Here is a 20,365-nt window from a genome sequence, read left to right on the forward strand (position 1 = left end):
ACCCTATTTCCTCGTGGTGTAAGCTCCATTTAAAAGTGAGCTTTTCCAAGGTGACATCATCTTCTTGTTTGAACACCAAAGAGAATATTCATGAGGATACAGTTTGAAAACATCAGGAGTCAGCTTTGGGATATTAAATGATCTATCAATTCTAACTGAGTTTCATGACCAAGCTCAAAACTGCAAAGAATTTAGAAGAAAGAATCACTCTAGCTAGTTATGCACTGAAGTCAGATGTTTGTTAGAAAGTGGACACAGAAATTCTTACACAAGGAAAATTAGCATTCCTGTCTGAAATCAAATACAATTGTTCACACAGTGGAAGTTGTTGATCATTATCTACTCAGAAAAGACTAAGTAAAGGAGATTAAATGGATGCAATCTGTATTATCACTATTGTCTGTCACCTATCTTACAGCTGCTATTACTTTGAGTATCTGCTGATCCATGAGCTGACATGAATCATGCACATAGCTAACACACTCCAAAAGGGTACATGGGTTGCACACTCCATTATGGACCACAAATCCAACATAATAAGCTACACATTAGGAATCCTTTCTGCAGTAAATTGAATCTGACGTTTATTTCCAGTCTGAAGTTACAGAATGGCATCTTATGCAGACTGCAGAAAGAATTCCTAAAAGTTATAAATTTTATCTTCCAGCACAAAAATACTGAGCAAAACACTGCATACCTTGTATTCTAGACTTCATTATGATGGATAATAGTTAATTAGCAGACTGAACATTGGTGTCTCTTTAAGTAATCACTGCCAAATTACATATAATATGGGCAACCAAAGGTTAGTTCCAATCAATAGTACACATAATTGGTGCTTCACAAGGTCTAATTTTCTACTACCAAGGAAAATGTATAAAATCAGATAGAAGAAAAGCTGCAATCACAAAATGTGAACACAAATTATGAATTCTAAAAGGAGACTTTTTTAGATGGGACAGAATCCATAATTCTAACACTGAGGAAGGTAATTTTGGCCTAAAACCTATTCTGAATCAGTGACAAATTGAGACCAACTATCTATAATACCTAGAAAAATCAGGAACTAGTAATTGTGATGTTTTTATACAGAACAGTAAACTGCTTGGAGAAACCAGGGACAGCACAGAGCTGTTTTTGGCTTGCAGGCAAGAGCAACAAAGAGAAGCCTTTTAAGCATAAGGCATAAATGAAATGCTACCACTTAATCTCAGTAAATAAAGATGCTAATAGCTAATAGAAGGTAAAAAGTTTTCAACCACTACTTCTATTTTGCATTTGCTATAGACCAAAGGGAGGCAGACCTTCTCCACCCATGTCCTCTATGACAGAAATGGGCCGGAGCCTTGTTGGGGCATCTGTCTGCACCTCATACAGTCTGAAGAGGAAGGGAAATATCTGGAAGAGGTTCAGGGCCATGCTGTTAACTGAAGCGATTGACTTTACTGGAGGTTGTTATCCTGTGGATGCTTTCCCATGGAACAGTGTGCTTCTGAATGACAAGAGTAACTATGTTTGGATGGATGAGCAGTCAGTATACAAGATCTATCCTGCCTAAAGTCTCAAAGGAAGAACTCCATAGAAAGCCACTTAACCAAGAAATGTGACCCCCCACAGCTTCTACAGAGGATGATCTTATTCTGTCCTCTCTCTTCTGTTCTACTGTTGGCCTTCGAGGTACATTCAAGTGACAAGCAAAGGAAATATGGCCTCTACTAAAGATGTTGCTTCAGACACTTACGTGACAGAGTACCATTTGTTAATGCTCTTTTTTGGCCTTGCTCCAGGGGAAATAAAGACTGCTTGATTACACTCACGCAAGGCAACAGATCTGGTTCCCAGATTCATATCCGTGATATTATTCGCTTGAGTACTTGCCGATTCAGGCTCCTTTCTGCCTGGGATATTGACTTCCTGCTCAGCCAATTGCCCTTTGTGCTTCAGGATGGTTCAACAGCCCTTTATCAACAGAAAACAACACAGTGCCTAATGCAGGAACCTCAGCACGGAGAGGCTGGGACTGAAGCTCCCGCCTCCTGCCCGTGCTGTCTGAGGGCTGAGCTGTTGGATTGTCTGACATTATCAACACAAGGCGATAACCTGGCTCTTTCCGGAACTAAAAGGCTGTTAGGATTGCAGCCTTCCACTCCTGAAAGGTTACACTCCTTATCTCCCGTATTTCTTCTCCTGATAGGTCTTTGAAATTCACTCCTTTGTGCTCTTTGTCCTTGGAAGAAATGTGATAAAGACTTCTTGCACACTTCTCTTATGGCTGACTTCTACCAAGGATGTGTCATTTCTGTGTATTACACACACCTGTGACCTCGAGGCTTCATGGGCTGTGTGGAAGAAAGGGAGAAGAAAGAACAAACCTCCAGACGTGGAGCCGATATTTACACAGACCTTTTCTAAGAATCTCAGTTTTCATATTCTTCTCTTAGCTGCAGCTGTGCAAATCAAGAACTTCAGCAAAGCTGTGCTGGTGTAACCATACCTCATAAACACTGCTAGGCTCTGGGTATGCAGCAGTGTCTGCTGCACTGTTGTAACCTGACCCAGAAACAAATTCCTCTGCAAAATGCTATGTTTTTCCTTCATAACTGTAAAAACACATTAGATGATATCACATACTCAAGTTTTGCATATACTTATTGTTACCATATTGCGATTGTATCACTTTTAACTATTTCTTCTCTTGCTAGAACACCTATATTCCCACTTTTTATGTTTTCCCCACTGCACAGATCTCTGGAATCTGGTTTATTCCCCTGCTTTTTTCCACAAAATTTGATAACAAATGAGTGATTCTAAAAGGCTACTTACTTAGTGTTAGTTCTCTCTGACAGACATGGGCACTGCAGCTGTGGGATTTCCATCACTGAAATGCCACACAGTCATCACATCACCCTGTACAGTCTTTGAATTATCACTATTGGGTCACTCATGCACACTACTCATTCCTAGCTGGGTAGCAAGTTGCACAAAAAAAGAAAACTAACAAAACAACAAAACAAGCTTGAAAATATTTTCTTTCAGGAAAAAAATTATTCTGAGGCAATTCAAGATTAAATTTTGTCTGCATATGGTCACAGAGTCTCATGGGAGAGACTGCTTAAGCCCTCAATGGCAAAGCTCTTCCATAGTGCACATCTCCCTGGACATGCTCCAGCCTCACAGCTCCTTTCCTGCCTCAGGTATTGCACCACTTTCCTTCCATCTTCTGACTCTTTCCCAACCATGGTCGGACACTTCACACCTTTCAAAACTAAATCTCATCAAACTCTCAAGAGAGGCTCACAGTACCATAATATAATCACAGTCATAGCTCAAATTGCAATGTAACAAGGGGAAAAAAATCAAGTTTTTCTGTATATACAAACAAATGCATCAGAAAAATCTAAAACAACTTAATTAAATTACCTGCTTTTGCACTTTCTGTGTTTAAAAATACTATTATAAAATACACTAGGAGAAAAATCAACAGAAAGGATATGAATGTACCAAAATTTTAATTGCTGCTCTTCGGACTGGATGGAAAGGACTAAGTATATACAAGGCAGGAGTGGCACTAAATCGAAATATTGTCTTCCCTTTGTTCAGTACTACAAATGTCTGGAAAAGAAAATAGAGAATAAGAACATTCAATATTTGCACTGACATTAGGCTTTTACCATCCCATTTTCCCAGAGAACTCCTGTCAATATCCCAAACCTCTTCCTCACTCCATCCCAAATCCCCAAATTGTTTTTCACTCCATGAAGTTGTTTTCTTCACTGCCTACAGGATCCTTTCATGCTTCCCCTTCCTAGTCCTACCTCCATAATAGGACTAGCTTTTCAACAGTGAATGATGGCATAGAGACTAAAATGCTTTAGAGAGACTTTTATGCCATTTCTCTACTGCTGTGCTGTTACTCCATCTTCCCTACCTTGCGGAGGTTACCGCTCTCAGTCAACATTTCTCAATTCATCTTTCAAGAAGCTATGGTGGTGATGGACTGGTGGTTGGACTAGATGAACTTACTGCTCTTTTCCAATCTTAATGCCTGTAAGATTTCATGAGGCACAGCTCCACAAGAGGATCTAACCCAGGCATTGAGGCACTGTCACTGTGTTCATATTAATGTGGAGACAGGAAACACATACTGAGTTATCTTAAATCCAAAGCAAAGATGAACTGGATTCTGACCCAATTACACAGCTCTGAAAATGCCCACTCATGCCTGGAAGGACTAATACTCATTCAGATAAAGGATCAGGCCACTCAGTAGATAAACTCTTAAGAAGTCACCCACTTGAAACTAAGACCTCAGTGATCCTAAAGTTCCAAATCTGTACTCCACTGCTTGTGCATGGTGATAGCAGAGCCATAAATATCTGTAAGCTAATTCTTGGCTTTCCAGGTCTTTCTTCATGTCCATTTAACTTTAATTCTGTAGTTGTTTGACACCATTTTAATGGAAGTATCACCATGGTCATATTAATCTTTTGTTTACAGGAAGTAGCTTAGCCCAAAACCAAGAACATCAGTGCCTGAAAGAAAATGAAACTTCCTAAAAATAATCTGAGGTTCCAAGTCTTATTTTATCCTCCACGTTGCAAAACGTTTGGAAAGGAGAATGAACTGTAGTAAGTAACCAGCCCCGCTCTGCTGTCAACAGCCTTTTGACAGATTCTGTTTGCACTGCTGTGGCTTTGGTCCAGCCTACATGCGATACTTCATCAGGTGATGCACATTTTGGGATGAAGCTTACTCTTCTGCAAAGTGCCAGAATGAACCACTCACTGAACGAACCACTCACGTATCTTTTCAGCTCTGTTTTGATAATCTTAAATGGAGTTAAATCATTCCTCAGCAGAAAAAACGCTGCCATTCAGAATGGCCATGGAGGTGCTTCCCACCTTGTGATGAGCACTAGCTGACATTCAAGCAGCTTAGTCCTGTTACTTCAGACCCAAGACTCAAAATCCAAGTTCAATTAAGGGACTTAAAAGGCCAACACATCTGTGAAGAGTCAAATCTCATGAAGATGAAAGATACAGTAGATAAAAACCTCTGGTTTCCTTCAGCTATCGCTCTGCCCTGCCTTTTCAGATGATGTATATTCATAATCAGTGTCACTCGAAAACACTCAGGTTTTAATTATGATTTTTATCCCTCTTCACTGCTCACATGTTTTTCGGGAGACCTACTCATGCCAAAAATCTGGGGAAAAAAAAAATTTACTGACTGTAAGAAGACAATCACAACAGCCCTCAACACAAAGAAAGATGCTATGGTTCAGCAAACGCTAAGAAACAGAGCGCGTTGCTGATGCTCACCTTGCGATCATTGTAGAAGGGGTCAATGTCCTCCAGTGGCTCTCCAATAAGCTCTGGAGGAACAGTCCCATAGATATCAGGCAGCTTCTTGCACGCTTGCAAATCAAACTGAGGCTGAGGTTTTTCCTCTTCGCCCAGCTGCTCTCTGTACTCCTGCTTCGCGTTCCTCGCAAGCTTCTCTGCAATTCGCTTCTCAATAGCAGCCAAGGATTCGGGCGTGAACCGGTGGAAGCTGTTAGTACCCGGTGGTAACAAGAAGTCAGCCATCTTTTCATCCTGCTTTGTCTATACTGGCCTTTTCTCCAAGTAGTGGAAACAGCTGAAACAAAAAGGACCAAAGGTTTGCAACAGGAGCAAAGCAAGAACTAAGCCATCAGAATGAAAAACAAACACGCTAAGCAATAACTTGTAGGTTATCGATTACCAGGAAACTCTTCATCTATTCTGATGTGGTCAGTAGAACATAAAGGAAAGCAAAACATTTGAACTGTTATTTCAATTAGCAATCACTCTGTGATCAGAGCTAAAAAGACTCTGTTGATTACTGTGGACTGTTCATGAGTTTTTAAATCACTTGGGAGCCTCAGTCATATCTAAAGAGTAATTTACATCCATACAAGCTTAAGTTTCACTGAAAGTCACAGGGATTGGATTCCTAACTCATTTCTGAGAATGCAGCTCTGGGAGTGTATGAACAATGTGCAGATGACTGCAGGGCAGATTTAAATCCACCGATCTCGGGCCACATGATGCAAACTCTAAAAATGCCCCAGCTGTTCTATTCCAAATTTAAAAAGCAAAGGGTCAAGTTCAGATTCTTAAATCATGCAGAAGTTCTTCATAATCTCTGTCTTAGGCTTCTGCAATGCAATTTTTCAGCATTTATTTTCCTTTGGGGATAGAAAATAACCATCTTCCTGATGTGTGGCAGAACTTCTGAGTATTTCCTTCTTCTCCACACCCTACAATCCACAGGATGCTGGAAGCCCAAATGTGCCTAGCAAAGCCCTGGGACCTTCATGAGAGCCCTCCAAGCTTCTAAGATGCTGTGAAGCCCCTGTTGCCCATTCATCATATCTGAAAACCAGGCTGACTGTATCCAGTATTGATATGAACATCTAACCCGGAGCTGCGAGCTTTAACTGTGTTGGGTTGATGGAGCTTCACTGTTAACACTTCCAATCCCCAGCAGACTAAAAATGAGTGAGAAGTGCCACATCTCTTCAACTTATAGGAACAAAATACAAGTGTGAAAAATGCAGCAGAACAAAAACTCCTCTTGCATCTGCACTAAATAACATGGATAACTGTGAAAATTATTATAGCAATTGTTTGAAAAGGGATGAAGCTTTTCCCTGTTCTAACAGCCTGCACAAATCCATTCAAGTTCACTGAAGCTGTGTTTTGAAATTCAATAGTGACTTAAGTGGTGTGCTTCTTCTATCAGAAGAAATCTTCACTATGCAACAATTAAAACACATTCCACAGAAGAAAAATATTATTTTAAAATAATTATTATTATTTGGCATATCACCAGATAGGAAATCAGACCATAAGCAAAGTAATAAACAACACCGTAGCTTTTGAGGTGGGGCCACCCTATTGCATTTGTCAGTGTGTGCAGAATACAACTCTTTGTTCAGCTGCAATTGTTTTCTGCTTTCAGATGGCATTTGTCTATTTATAGTGGATAGTTCCAGATAGTTTGCTTCTATTAGGCTCTGTGATGACAGCATTTTTGTTAGCAAACAAGACTTTAACTGGACTCTGCATGACAAATAGCATATTTATTGACTCAATTTATTTGAGTAAAGCACTCTTTCAAACAAGTACTGTTTTTCTTTTCTGACTTCTTTTTGAAATGAATTCATTAAATTCTCATTGATCACAACCTATCATACAGGAATGATTTACTGGAGTCTGTACATTATACTCTGCATTACCACTTGTCTCAACAAGCAGGCCAAAAAAGAATGAGCCCTTCCTGGAATTTGTGTCTTCTAGCATTCTTCTTTATGTAGCTGTTCTCTTCATTCTTTTTCCCTCTCCTCCCTCATCAGCTGCTTTAAAAACAGGAAATTAGAAGCTTTCCCACAAGCTGAATTTTTGTATGCTCTCAGCTTTGCAATGGAGCACCATGAACGCAAATAGAATTTCACTTTCTATGCATGGCATCAAAGAATTCTCAGAGGTTTTTTGTTGTTATTGCTGTCATTTTGACGTTTTTTCTTGATAGCAATACCTGTCATTGTGCTAAAAGGGACAATAAACAACCGTGACCAATCGGTACTCCTGAGAAGGCACAGCAGGTCCTCTAAGCAGAGAGGAGATTACACAGGGAGGTCAGCTGAAGTCCAGATAATCACGAGAGCGGATAAGACAGTGAGTAGTCCACTTTTTCTCATAAGGAAAAAGCGATCATATGACCGGAGGAATTTCAAAAGAAATTACAAAGAAGCCAGTCTGAAACAAAGCGAGCCACTTTCCACACAATGTAGAGTTACCCTGTAGAAGTTGTTCACACCAACTGCTGTAGAAGTCAAAAAAGACTCAAAAAAGATTCACACAGCCATGAGACAAATACAATGGCAAAAGGTTCATTAATGGTTTTAAACAGAAAGACACTGCCTCTGACTAAGAAAATCCCTTGTCTGTAGGACCCGGGTGCATGCCAGAAAGACTATGTATGTTTTCACTACTTTTAAACTTTTCCTGGTCTACCAGCCTGAAGAACGCTGTGGCCTGATCTTATGTATTCCTGCCCATATGTAGAACTCATGCCAATGCAAGATAGGCTCTGTGGCTGGCCTGAGCTTGTAAAGAATCAAAACCACTGAAGTTAATACCCCTACCCATCTGCAGGTGCTTTGACATCACCTGCTTCTAGTGCCTTGGAGGGTGGGCCAGGCAACATCCTCCTACCTATGGAAATACTCTTGTTATTGGAAACCTAGAGCTTTATACTTTGCTTTACATAGAAATATCAAACTAGGCTGTTATTTAATCACTAGAGAACGCCATGAGGATTTATAATGAGGTCTCACTAGTGTAAGACTGGTGGGAGTGCAGAATTAGTCCACATAGCCCTCTTCTGACTATGAGCTGTGCTATGCTAGAGGAGGGCAGTGACAATCACCCTCATGGTGAACTTGTGCACGGCCCCATTCACAATTCATGAGCTGTGTCATGATGGGATGAGTGTTTCTGTTAGCCTGCCTCAGCCCAGCCACTTCTGCAGCCCGCTCTGTACAGGAGGTGGATGCATGTCAAAATAGCACGAGGGACACCAAGTACTTTGATGAGATAATAAGAGAATGTGTGGAACGTCTCTGCTAAATGTGACAGTTTTCACGGGTGTTGCTTAATCAAGAAACGGAATATTCATAGAATATTCAGCATCCTTCTTAGAGTTCTTTAAAGACTTCTTCAAATACTTGTTCTCACAACGGAACTCATCAAAATTTAAGAAAAATAAAAGGGGGGGAGGGAAAGAAAAAAAGTGGAAGGAAGGGGAGAGGAGAGGAGAGGAGAGGAGAGGAGAGGAGAGGAGAGGAGAGGAGAGGAGAGGAGAGGAGAGGAGAGGAGAGGAGAGAGGAAAATGATAGGGGATTGTGAGGAAGATAAAATTGCCACAAAAGAATTATCAAAATCAGAATTTCTAATTATTAATAATTGATAATTATTTCTGCTCAATAAAATAAAGAAATCAACTTCAAACTCAAAACCACATCTTTTCAACCTAAAATGCAAATTCCAGATAGTTAGCTTACTAGGAACAAAGTAAAAAAATGCTACACAAACTTCATCAGAGCTTTCAATACTCTTCCATTTATTTTTCCTAAAACACACTGCATTTTCCAGCATCCTTACAATTGAAAAATCTTGACTTTAATTTGACATAAGTTACAATATCTACACTTTAATATATATGTTTAGTATAATTCTTTTTCAATTTCATATGCTTTCAGGAAATGGACAAGATGATTTCTTGTCCTTTTTATGTCTAATTCCTTTTAATCTGTGAATTACAAACATTTCTACAAATAGACGGGGTTAACCCAGATGTTTCTTAAAAGGGTAAGAAAACACCGCAACTTAAAAAGGGAAATCATCAGTGGCTGAATCAAAGAGCTGGAATGCCATTTCTTAGGAGATAATAGCTATTGTGACTCACATTTTTACAATATGAGCCTGGATTTTTCCATCCCTCTCAGGCATATTTTTGAAGTACAAAGCTTCCAAACACATTGTTTCTGAGATATCACCATGCACAGAATGAACATTTCCCTCTTGCTTGTCTTTGTTAAATTCAGTTAACATCGGTTTGCACTGATAAAAAATGTACTAGTTATGTAAACAAAATGTGCATAAGAAAACAAAGCCCTGAGAAGCATAATTTCTGTGGCACAGCAAGAAGTGGGAAAAGTACAGATATACTGCTAGTGTCTGTATTTATTCAGTGAGATAAATGCCTTTTTCCACGACAGCTTTGCCTTATTCTCATAGGCTTCACCCGTCCCAGCTCAGAAGACCTTTTGGGCTCTCCAAACAAGACATGTATGCCCTGCCTCCTGTGAATGGTTGACTGTCATCTGGGCAATGGGATACTTGGTCACTTGGGCAATGGAATGCACGAAAAGTAGATCCTGCTCACCTCCAGATCCTTGCAGATGCTCTTGCATGGGGTCTGCAGGCTCAGACCGCCATCCTAGCATTTGCCAATCCTTTATCATGGCCTGAGATGCTGACAAAATCTGTGGGGAGGTCCCATCAGCCAGTGGCAGTGGGGGACAATGAGACTAAGGTCTTTGCTATGCACTACACCCGGGCTTCAAAGAAGCCTTGGCTTTTCTTGCTTTTATCTCCTAATTGCATGGTGGCACATGATTTCTTGACTGGTACAGGAGTATCAGGGACATACACATTTCACACATTTGAGAACCATTATAAAGAAGCCAGACTTGAGGGTCAACAGTGAAAACACAATTCATAAAATAAAGGTTGTATACAAACAGACACACTTGTCTCAAGTAGGATTTTATTCATCCAACCATTCTGAATTCAAGAATGCTTCTCAAGAAGCAACCACTGACCATAGGTCAGGATGATGGATGAGAGCACATTGGAGCACTTATGTCTCAACTGTGATTCTGCTAGATCTAAACCTTACAAAATAAGAAATGGGAGATTGAAGTTCACCTTTTGTTTAAGAAATGTTTGAGAATAAATACAGACTTTGCATTCCTAACTGCTGTGGTAACAAAAACCTACAGGAGTGTTACTGTTCATAATTTTACTGATCATCAACATACTATCTCATGAGACTTGCTTCACTTATATTTATACTCCATTTCACTCCCCCCAGCAAGGAGGCATCGCAGGAAATTCTTATTGAAATTTTTACTTGTTCTTGATACACACTCTGTGCTCACATCAAAACAAGGGGGAACACAATAATACAGCCCTTAGAATTTTGCACTGCACATTCATTACTTCTGCTTAAACCTGGTTTGTGTTCTTTTTCCAGTTGGAATAATTTTGCAAAGACCATACACAATGATTTCCTGCCACACATGGCATGGGTTGATCTTATTGGTATTTCCAACCTTAACTACTCTATGATTAAAAATATAGAGCCTTTAAAGAGAACACCTTCAGAGCAAAGGGTGGGCACCAAGGAGGTTGTTATTGAAGTTTCAAAGTAAAAGTAAAAAGATATTCAGGGAATGCAAAACTCTATTTCCTCACCCAAAAGCAAGAAAAGAGATGCTGCCAAATGTAGCAGAGATCTGGGGATACCAACACCTGCTGAGATCCAGGCAGGCTCCCGATGGCATTCCACAAAAATCTGATGGAAACAGCTGCCACATTTATAGCCTTTAAAGGAGAGCTTCCAGAAAATGCACTGAGAAGAGCCCCGGCTGACGCAGGAGGAGCTACGAGGCAGAGCTCCTCTTGCTGCCCACGTCACAAAGCCAGCCTGCAGGTTGATATGACATCTCAAAGCACACAGATTTCCTAAAACGAGCCTTGTTTATTCACCAAGCATGACGACTGAGGGCAGAAATAAGTGGGAGAACTCACTGCATTCACATCAATGGGGAAAAAACAACAACAACACAAAATGTCCAACCCAAAATCTCAGAACTACCACTCCACAAACCTTCCATCACAATCAGCTCTGACTATGGGGCATCTGCTTTTAAATCCAGTTCAATGAGTATTGCTGGCTTCTCACTCACCAGAATCATGGCATTTTGACTTTAGCAGTGACTGATAAGATAGTCTTCAGAAAGCTTACTTGTGCTAAAAGGAAATTAATTCAGAAGATTTCTGCCCAATATTCAAACAGTATTTGGGGATGACAAATGTTATGCCAAGAATTAAATGCTGGCACTGAGGCCTCTCTTATGATAAAATGTATATTTTTAGTGAGCTAAAAATAATCTGACTCTTTGCAGGTGTTTTTATTTCAATTTATGCTGCGACTGAATGAGAGAAATAAGCCAGAGGAAAACAGGACTTCATAGTTACCAATGCACATTTCTGTATTTTGCTGAAAATTTTAATTCTCTGCACCCAACATGTTTTCATGTCTATTTTAATTAACTAAAGATTGGTCTCCAAGTTATTTTACTATAAACTACTCAGCCTTCAGAAAATCTCCTTTGCTCTTCCGAATCAACAGATCTTGAAGAAGAGCTACCAAGAAAGCCAAATGTTTCCAGCTAAGGACACAGTCTGTAGGTTTTGAAGAAGAAATAAGAAGTCTACAGGAGAATTCCACATTATGCCAAATGTAATCCACACTGCTCACAATTTTAGGTGCTCTGAACACTCACATGAATAAAATATATCAAATCAGGTCCATTTTACTCACAGAGTGTTTTGTAAAGACATTCTAACGGATATAGGAAGTTGTAAAACAGCTATTAAAACATTCTAAAGCCATTATGGGGTAGTTATGCTGTTGAAAGAAGGTAGGCTTTATATGCTGGCCACCAAAAGCTTGGTTGTATGCTTTGAGAAGAGGGAAAAGTCCGATGTATTAAGATGAGGTTATAAGTAAGGCATGGCTGATTACTCACATCTAAGCTATGGAGAGACATTCATCAGAAGAGAAAACCAACAGAGTGATAAAACCATCGCTAGAACTGATAAGTCTACATTGAAAAAAAAAGAGGGATGAAGCTCTGTAAGCAAAAGCCAGGACCTCTTTTACAATTTCAGCACTGAACTTAAAGACAAATATGATCCAGTAGCTGAACTTCAGACTCTGGGAGTTGGACAAGGTGACCTTTAAGGTCACCAACGATCCTATGAACAATTCTAAAACCCGTAAGAGTAAATGGTGTGACATACTCCTCCTTTCAGGTGAGAGGAAACAGAAAGAGGCTGAGAAGGCTCAAGAAAAGCTAAGTGAGAGAGACCCAAACCACACAACATCAAGTGATAGGAGGCAGCAGACGTGAGGTGAGACATCAGGCCATGCCAAGAACTCCTCCATCTGCAGTGTCAGCAGCACTTTGCTGCAACCACTGACCTTCCACAACCACTGTTCTTCACCATACTCCCATCCCATCTGTACACCAACAGTAAACCCAACTTCCCAGCCTCCTCCACCTCAGTCCCTTTCTTATCCATCCGCTGAGAAAATCATCTTTTTCCTCTTATCTCCTTTATTTCAAGCCAACACAACCCTGCCACAGACCTCTCCCTGTCTACTGAGCCCTCCAAATGACATTTGCACCAATCCTTCATGATTTTGGCACAGCTACCTTACCTTCCTAATCATCCTGCAATGCATTTCTGTCTATCGAAGTAGATTCCCATAGTCAAGGGTGGAGGGTTCTTATTTCTCTGTGGGTTTGTGTGACGCTGGGTGCTAAAGGAGCCCCAGCTACACACATTTGCAGTGCTTTTTGCAGAGGCAGAGAGAAGAAAAATTAAAAGGCACAGGTTTAGAAGTGCACTTGGCAAAATTACCTTTCTCAGCAATGGAAATAGAGACAAGTGAAGGACAAACAGGGACTCCATCATGGAGAGGATGTTTGCTGGGATATACGGAAGATTTGATCCATTATTCAAGGCATCATAAATTTGAGAATACTATTTGGATAAAGCCAGTGGATCTTTCACTCTGATGGAAGGGAGGAGATTTTCCTCTTGAGAGACAGATTATTGCTGTCCAAAGAGGAGGGATATTCTGCCTGTTTGCAATTGAAAACTGCCTGTGTATGGTTGCCAAGTTTCAGAATCAGAGCTAAGAGCTTACTGAGGTGCAATCCTCACCTCACATCAGCCAAGGGGAACATTTCCTTTGACTGCAACAGGTGGTGGGTCAGAGTCCTGGTGTCTGGGAGACAGAATTATTTCATTTCTGCCATTCCTTTCAAATGCAGCGGCTCAGCTCAGCTTCATGGAAAAGATGCAAAGGGAAGCTGGTGCCTACTGACAGCTATTTGATTTGAATTACATAATGCTGTAAACCATTATGTAAATGAGGCAGATACAAGCAAGGATGCAGAGGAGCCAGAGGTTCATTGTTCTTGTTCCTCTTCATACTTTGTAGCCTTAACCATTAGCACCAAGATTGCCTTCTACTCACTACTAAATTTTGCCAGCCAGTTATCTGAATTAAACTTTAATTCTCCTGACACTAAACAAAACCTAAAGCACATCTGAAAGAGCATCTAAACAGTGGTGAACACAGATTGTAGAGGTATATGAGTCACATCACCAGGAGTGATTTTGGCTATGTCTCACAGATGTCAAAAAGACTCATGCATCTGAGAACCTCATCCGTCTCCTGAATATTCCCCCTTCCCTTCTCCCCATATAGTTTCCTCGTCTTTTCACATAGGATATTTTTTCAAGAATGAATAACGCATTGCACAAACAATATTTTTCAAAAGTCATGGCATTTTGTCTGAATTAACAATACTGTAATCATCCAACTAAAACTGCTGGAGACATTGCATTTACTAACAAGCTACATCCAAATATGCATTTGTGTGTCAACAATGCATGCTTGAGTGGTTGGTAATACTCAGTTGGGCCTGAGGCACAATGCATTGGAAGCACACAATAGTGGCCCAGTATTGCAGCTCCTGTTGTGGCTTCTTGCTTAATTTAGCTTACAAGACCAAACAGTCAGTGAGTAAAACAGAAAATAATACATCAAGTGGCCTGTGAAAGAGAAACATCTGATGATGCTACGGCAGGACAATTCCTAAATGGAAAATGCACTAGCTCCATAATTTAGGAATTTGTTTGCACTTCCTGAAGGAAAAAGAAAAAAAGAAAGAAAAAAAAAAGCAAACAAAAACAACAAAACAAACAAACATGCTACTTTTAAAAAATAACAATATTATAATAACAGCAGTTACGAATACACCAAAAGAATATCCCAGCCACTCTCTTGGCTCTAATCCCCACTCGTGCCAGAACAGTTTCTGGGCCATACCAACTGAATTCTGGCAAGGTAAGAGATCCCAAGAGACATTATTGCTGTGAGTTCAATGGCACCTGCTCTGACATGGTCCTGAAATGATACAGAAGAGACTATGCAGCTTGAACATTCAGAGTTATTTATTTTTTTCTTTCTTGGGATGACGTCTACTGAAAATAAAGACTTGATGTGAAAATGGAAGATTTTATCCAGGGCATAATTTTTATTCAAGGGCTAATATTTTAGTATTTTGGTACAGTTTACTCATCTGTACACTGTTTATCCACCCTGCATTATAGTTCTTCAGTTTGGACAGGACAAACAACGTAGTATAGAAGTTTTTGGCTATAAATATATGCACTGAATATGAAACTTGTATGAAATAGCCTCATACACAGTACAGAGGGAATCAGCTAATATCTATCATCTTTGATGCAGTGGAACCGACTTGCCAAACCAAAGAAATGCAGGATGTTAAACATTCAGGGAGAGGTAGACACTGTCAGGACATGAGTCACCTCTCCTGTTTTACAAGTCTACTTAAGTGAAAGAAACAGGGCTGTAGACCCTAAAGAAGGTACCGATGATTCAATCTATTGATTAGGACACCTAAATTTAGGTATTGGCATGTAGACAGGAACCGGTGAAGTCAATGTCTACGCTTGCAGGTCTGCTTTTCCTCTGACAGAGCAGGGTCATCTGAATTGAAACCCATCTCCCTATAATTCAGATCACTGTGGAACACAATTCAAGGTGTGTGTTGTGTGTTAACTTTTCTTCTGCTTAACTTTTCTAGGGGAAAATGGAACCAGATATCTCTACACGCAAGGTAAAAAACAGCAGAGTGCTGGGGATGTTCCACTCCTGTAGATGGTAAACTCACACACTTCAAAACCAGCTTTCATTTCTACAATAGCTTTCTAGTGCCCACTACTATTTTACAACATGCAGTAAAGATCTTCAGCTGTAACAAACTACCTACATTTAGTCAATGTTCCCAGAAACACGGTCACTCAGTTTTGCCCAGTATGCCAGGCAAACCATTTAACTCGGGTATCTGGAAAAGATTGTTCTGCCTCATGTTTCACTTCTACAGTCTAAAGGGGTGGCTGGGGTATGGACTGTGCAGTTATGTGGACAAAAGTTGTTCTGAGCTAATATTTTTAAAAGCAGAATAAAATACCTGTCTTGTGCCGTCCAGTATTCCTAAAGACCATGAAGAAACAATGCAAAATAGTTGACAGTGAACCTCCATCCTGGTTTTCAGTCAGTTTCCTAATCCAGTCTTGGGCTGGTTTTGCAGAACATGACAAAGCAGAACAAGTACTAGATCACAGTTTCTCTCTTTCCACACACTTGTGTTTAGACTGGTTCCAAAATATGCTTCCCTAGTTTTAATCCCATTCCAAAAAATATTGCCAAAACCTGCAGAGCTAAATACATAAAAACTATCTTGGACTGTAGTTCTCTGCAGTGCATCTCTGCTGCCAGAGGGGACAGAAATGTGCGTGAGGAAATAGAAGAGACAAATTTGGGTGAAATTACAGTTTGCCTGGTCCATTTCTCAAGGATTGTCACATTCTCCAGGGTCCATCATGTAAGTGGTGCATCACACATGATCACCAAGTCAGTGAGTTACAAAGAATACAAAGAAGTTAAAGAAGACATCCTGGAAGAAATGGTAAAAATAGACCAGATTTCAGCTTTGAATGGTAGCCTTGAGCTACCATATGACTCTTCCTACCCTTCCCTTTTCCATCCCCTCAAAGCAATGGAGCTTGCAACAGGACCATGTAAAACAATAGAATTACATAATGATAGAACAGCCTGGGTTGAAAAGGATCACAATGATCTAGTTTCAACTCCCAGCTATGTGCAGGGTTTGCCAACCACCAGACCAGGCTGCCCAGAGCCACATCCTAGCCTTGAATGCCTACGGGGATGGAGCATCCACAACCAAATGTCACAAAACACAAGGACACCAACGCAAAGAGCACAATAACGCTATTTGGTAGAGGAAATTCTCAGCTGCAAAACACTATTTTTCAACACAGGCTCCACCTGTAGCTGTGTATGGTCTCCAGTGATGAACCAGAGCCTGCATGCTGCACTTGCAAAAATGTGCACCAGCAGAGGTGGCCACTGCCATTGTTGCCACTGCTGAAACACACCAGCCATTGCCTCACTGTGCTCACATTCACTGTTCAGCCTCAATAAACATTCAACAAGTGTCAATGAATGTCAGTATCTCACACATTGCTTCGTCTCTCTGCCTTGGCAAATGCAATCTGTGCCCGACTCCTTCCTAAAACTGCCTCCAAACCTGGGCCAGAACTGCTTACCACAATGACCCTTGATGTTCCTTCACATTCTCACATCTCCTTTTTCATTGGGAGGCTCAGACTTAATCTAACATTACTATAAACCAAATGGAAACGGTTTACTGCGCATGTCTAAAAATAGAATAGCAATCATCTATGCTTCCGTTGCTTTAAAACTAAACTTATCAAGAGATTATTCTTCCGTGAGGTTTAGCACATGAGAGGTCTGATGTTTTAAAGTTCAATCATTTCACAGTTATTTATGAGCAGAAAATCTTATGGATTAATTTTGTAAAGAAGCACAACCAGCTTGGGGATCAGGCCTTCCTGCAGTGTGAACGGTCAGAATAAGCCCATCAAGTCCATTTTTTGCTTTATTTTGTTTCATTTTCTTTTCTGTATTGTCTGGTACATTTGCAGATAATGCCCAGCTGAGCACCAGTAAGACAATGTGAAAGAGTTACAATTCTGTGTCAGAAAACCCTTCCAAGTAACAGCTAAGACTCCTATGGCTGACTACAGACAGAGAAAACACGTATTTTGGTTGTCTTTTCTTCTGTTTTTTTCTTGGGTAGTTTTTTTTCTTTTTAAATTAATTTCCTTATTAGAAGTTCTTTGAGGGCAACTGATTTTGTGGTTCCCTCTGTAGTTACTAATTAATCCTCACTCCTCTTTGCGAGGATGTTTTACACAAAAAGCAGGAGATGAGAAGACATTTTTAAAATAGGAAAACATGCTTATGAAATCACAGCAGTGATATGGGGATCTGTGGAAGAGCAGGTTCTGCATGAAACCAACCCTTCAAGAGGAAAGGAGAGCAGCGGGTCCTGCCCTATGGAACAGCTGACTGCAAATTTCCTCACTGAACCTCTGGAAAAATGCCTTTCCAATAAGAGCAGCACTTCAGTAAACAGCATTCACCTGTGGTACAAATTTCTTTGTATAATAAAGAATCCTCCCAGATGAAAGGGCAACAGATTTCTCATAGAGAATCACAGTTTTCTAGGATAAGATAATACTTTTTCCTCTAAGAATGATGGGAAACAGGCCAGAAATCAGCATCACCATATCCCACTGCTGGTTCACTTACTGACTTGACATCCTTCTGATTGTGTTTGCAAAGTATATATTAAAAAAAATGAACTTACCACAGCCATTTTGATACTGACATCAATATATATATTGAAACTACTTGGCTTTGTTCTTATGGAAGATATCTTGTAAAATCACAAAGAAATAAATGTGGCAGTACCTATTAAAACCCAGGAAAACATGCTTTGTTTCTAAAAGTCACCTTTAGTTTACCATCTAAGCACAAAACGTTTAAATAAAGACAAGGATCTTTCGGAGGCTTTAATGAGTAACAATTGAATTATTAAAAAAAAAAACAACAGATAAAGGATGAGCAAGCTGCCACTGAAGCACTGAATTTCCCACTGCAATAGCTTCAAAACTTTCTTGAAATACAACAAATCTGGGAAAAAAAAAAAAAAAAAAAAAAAAGGAGGCAGATGATAAAGCTCTAACTGATTGCATGAAAACATCAAGCACTTTGATTCAGATGAATAAATAATGACGGCGTGTTATCCAGGAAACAGTGCAATGCCAAGTCTTTTTGATCTCAGAACAACTGTTGGGTAAAAGTATGCTGAAACACTCTCTTGGGCAAATGGGCCAGTTGCATCTCATCTCTGGGACTTTGATTATTTAAATAGGGCATTTATTACAAGAAGGAATTTCATCCCAGTGGAAATTGTGTACTATATCACTGTCCTAAGGACAAAACCAGCCTTGCTTGGCTCATTCAGGGTGATGGGATCATGAGAGCTGGGAAGCTTGGAGCACCCTTGTACCTCCTTATACTGAGATGTGCTTTGCCCAGCTATAAACCCTGCCATGGTCCCAGCTGCTTTGCAATGTCCTCTGTTACAAGCCATGGCTCCAAACCTCAGTCCAGATCCTAAATGATATCCCAAGGCCAACAGTTGAGTTCAATACGCTTTCATAAGTCAGAAAGTACTGCTATAGAATGAGTCATAGAATGGCTTGGGTTGGAAGGGAACTCAAGGATCATCAAGTTCCAACACCTCAGTCCACCACTGCCCACTTTCCCTCCAAGGGAAGAAGCATCTCACAAGTAGCATTTCTATTTCACATCCTGCTATTTTGGAGCAGTTTTATAGAACGGCTTGGGTTAGAAGGGACCTTAAAGACCATCCAGTTGCAAATCCCTGCTGTGGACAGGGTTGCCAACCGCTAGATTAGGCTGCCCAGGGTTCCATCCAACCTGACTTTGAGCACCTTCAATTTCTCTCTGTCCTTCTGAAAACCCCTAAAAACAATCCTCTAAACAGCATTACCCATGTAGGCGTTTCCAGACTTGTTCTCTTTTTCCAGCAGTTATTCTTCCACAGAACACTCCACTGGACACACAGTTCTTTCCCTCAGGCTTTGGAAGCCTGAGAGCTAAACTAAAAAAAACCAAACAACTACCCAAGCACTAATGCAGGAAGCATAAAGAGATCTGATAAATGCTCCAAAGCTTCAGCTTTCAATAAACATATGAACTATTCCAATTGCCAAGAATTATGACTGCATGACATTATATCCAGCTTCTTGCACTTATTAAGAAGGAGGGGTATCCGATGTGCAGATGGGCAGTGCCACACAGTCTGCTCTGCTCTACAGTCTGTGTTGTAATGGACATTCACAGGTTGTCACAGCAAAAATTTTCACCTTAAGGAAACACCTGAACTGTCCAAACGGCTGCTTTTGTGTTTCATTCTGTAAATGGACAGAAGTGAGCGATTCTGGACTTCCAGTTAGTTTTTGCATGCTCTGAAGCAAGATGTCTTCTGATCTGTTTTCTACTACCAAAAAAAAAAAAAAAATTGAGAGAAGGAAAGAGAAAGAGACTCTCACCTCTGACTAGTTTTAAATGAAGGAAGATAATTTTCATACTGAAAGTTAACGTTTTTGGAAATTGCTAGGTCAGTGAGCTCCCTTTTCCTGCAGAGTGTATAGTGACAAGATAAGAACACTGGAAGAGTAACACGATTGCTGGCACACTGCACACTAGTTTGAGAGACCAGTTCTAGCAAGATTAAATTGTTTTAAATTCACAAACTTTTATCTTAAAAAGTGTTAGCTTACTCAGCTGGGATTGGCTGTGGGGATATTGAGAGCTTTGCATGATCACACTTCTCTCACTTGGCCTAATGTTCAAGGGCAATAACAGAGTGATGATAATTTGGAGACTGTGAAAATTTAAA

The 20,365-nt window shown here is 40.2% G+C and overlaps 1 protein-coding gene across 4 annotated transcripts in view; it reads right to left on the bottom strand.

Moving 5' to 3' along the window:
- LOC122189528 (sodium channel protein type 5 subunit alpha-like) overlaps nucleotides 1–20,365 on the bottom strand; it is a 206,878-nt gene that overhangs the window by 161,838 nt on the left and 24,675 nt on the right. For all 4 annotated transcript variants that reach the window (XM_042888790.1, XM_042888786.1, XM_042888788.1 and 1 more), the window contains exons 2-3: nucleotides 5,322–5,640; nucleotides 3,494–3,612 (exon numbers count right to left, since the gene is read on the bottom strand). In XM_042888790.1, coding sequence (XP_042744724.1) covers nucleotides 3,494–3,612; nucleotides 5,322–5,588 — 386 coding nt within the window. In that variant the 5' untranslated portion in view covers nucleotides 5,589–5,640. The remainder of the gene's footprint in view (nucleotides 1–3,493; nucleotides 3,613–5,321; nucleotides 5,641–20,365) is intronic.

This window comes from Lagopus leucura, unplaced genomic scaffold (genome assembly GCF_019238085.1).
Source record: "Lagopus leucura isolate 7727_CA_CO unplaced genomic scaffold, USGS_WTPT01 Super-Scaffold_100157, whole genome shotgun sequence".
In the NCBI taxonomy this organism is placed as follows: Eukaryota; Metazoa; Chordata; class Aves; order Galliformes; family Phasianidae; genus Lagopus; species Lagopus leucura.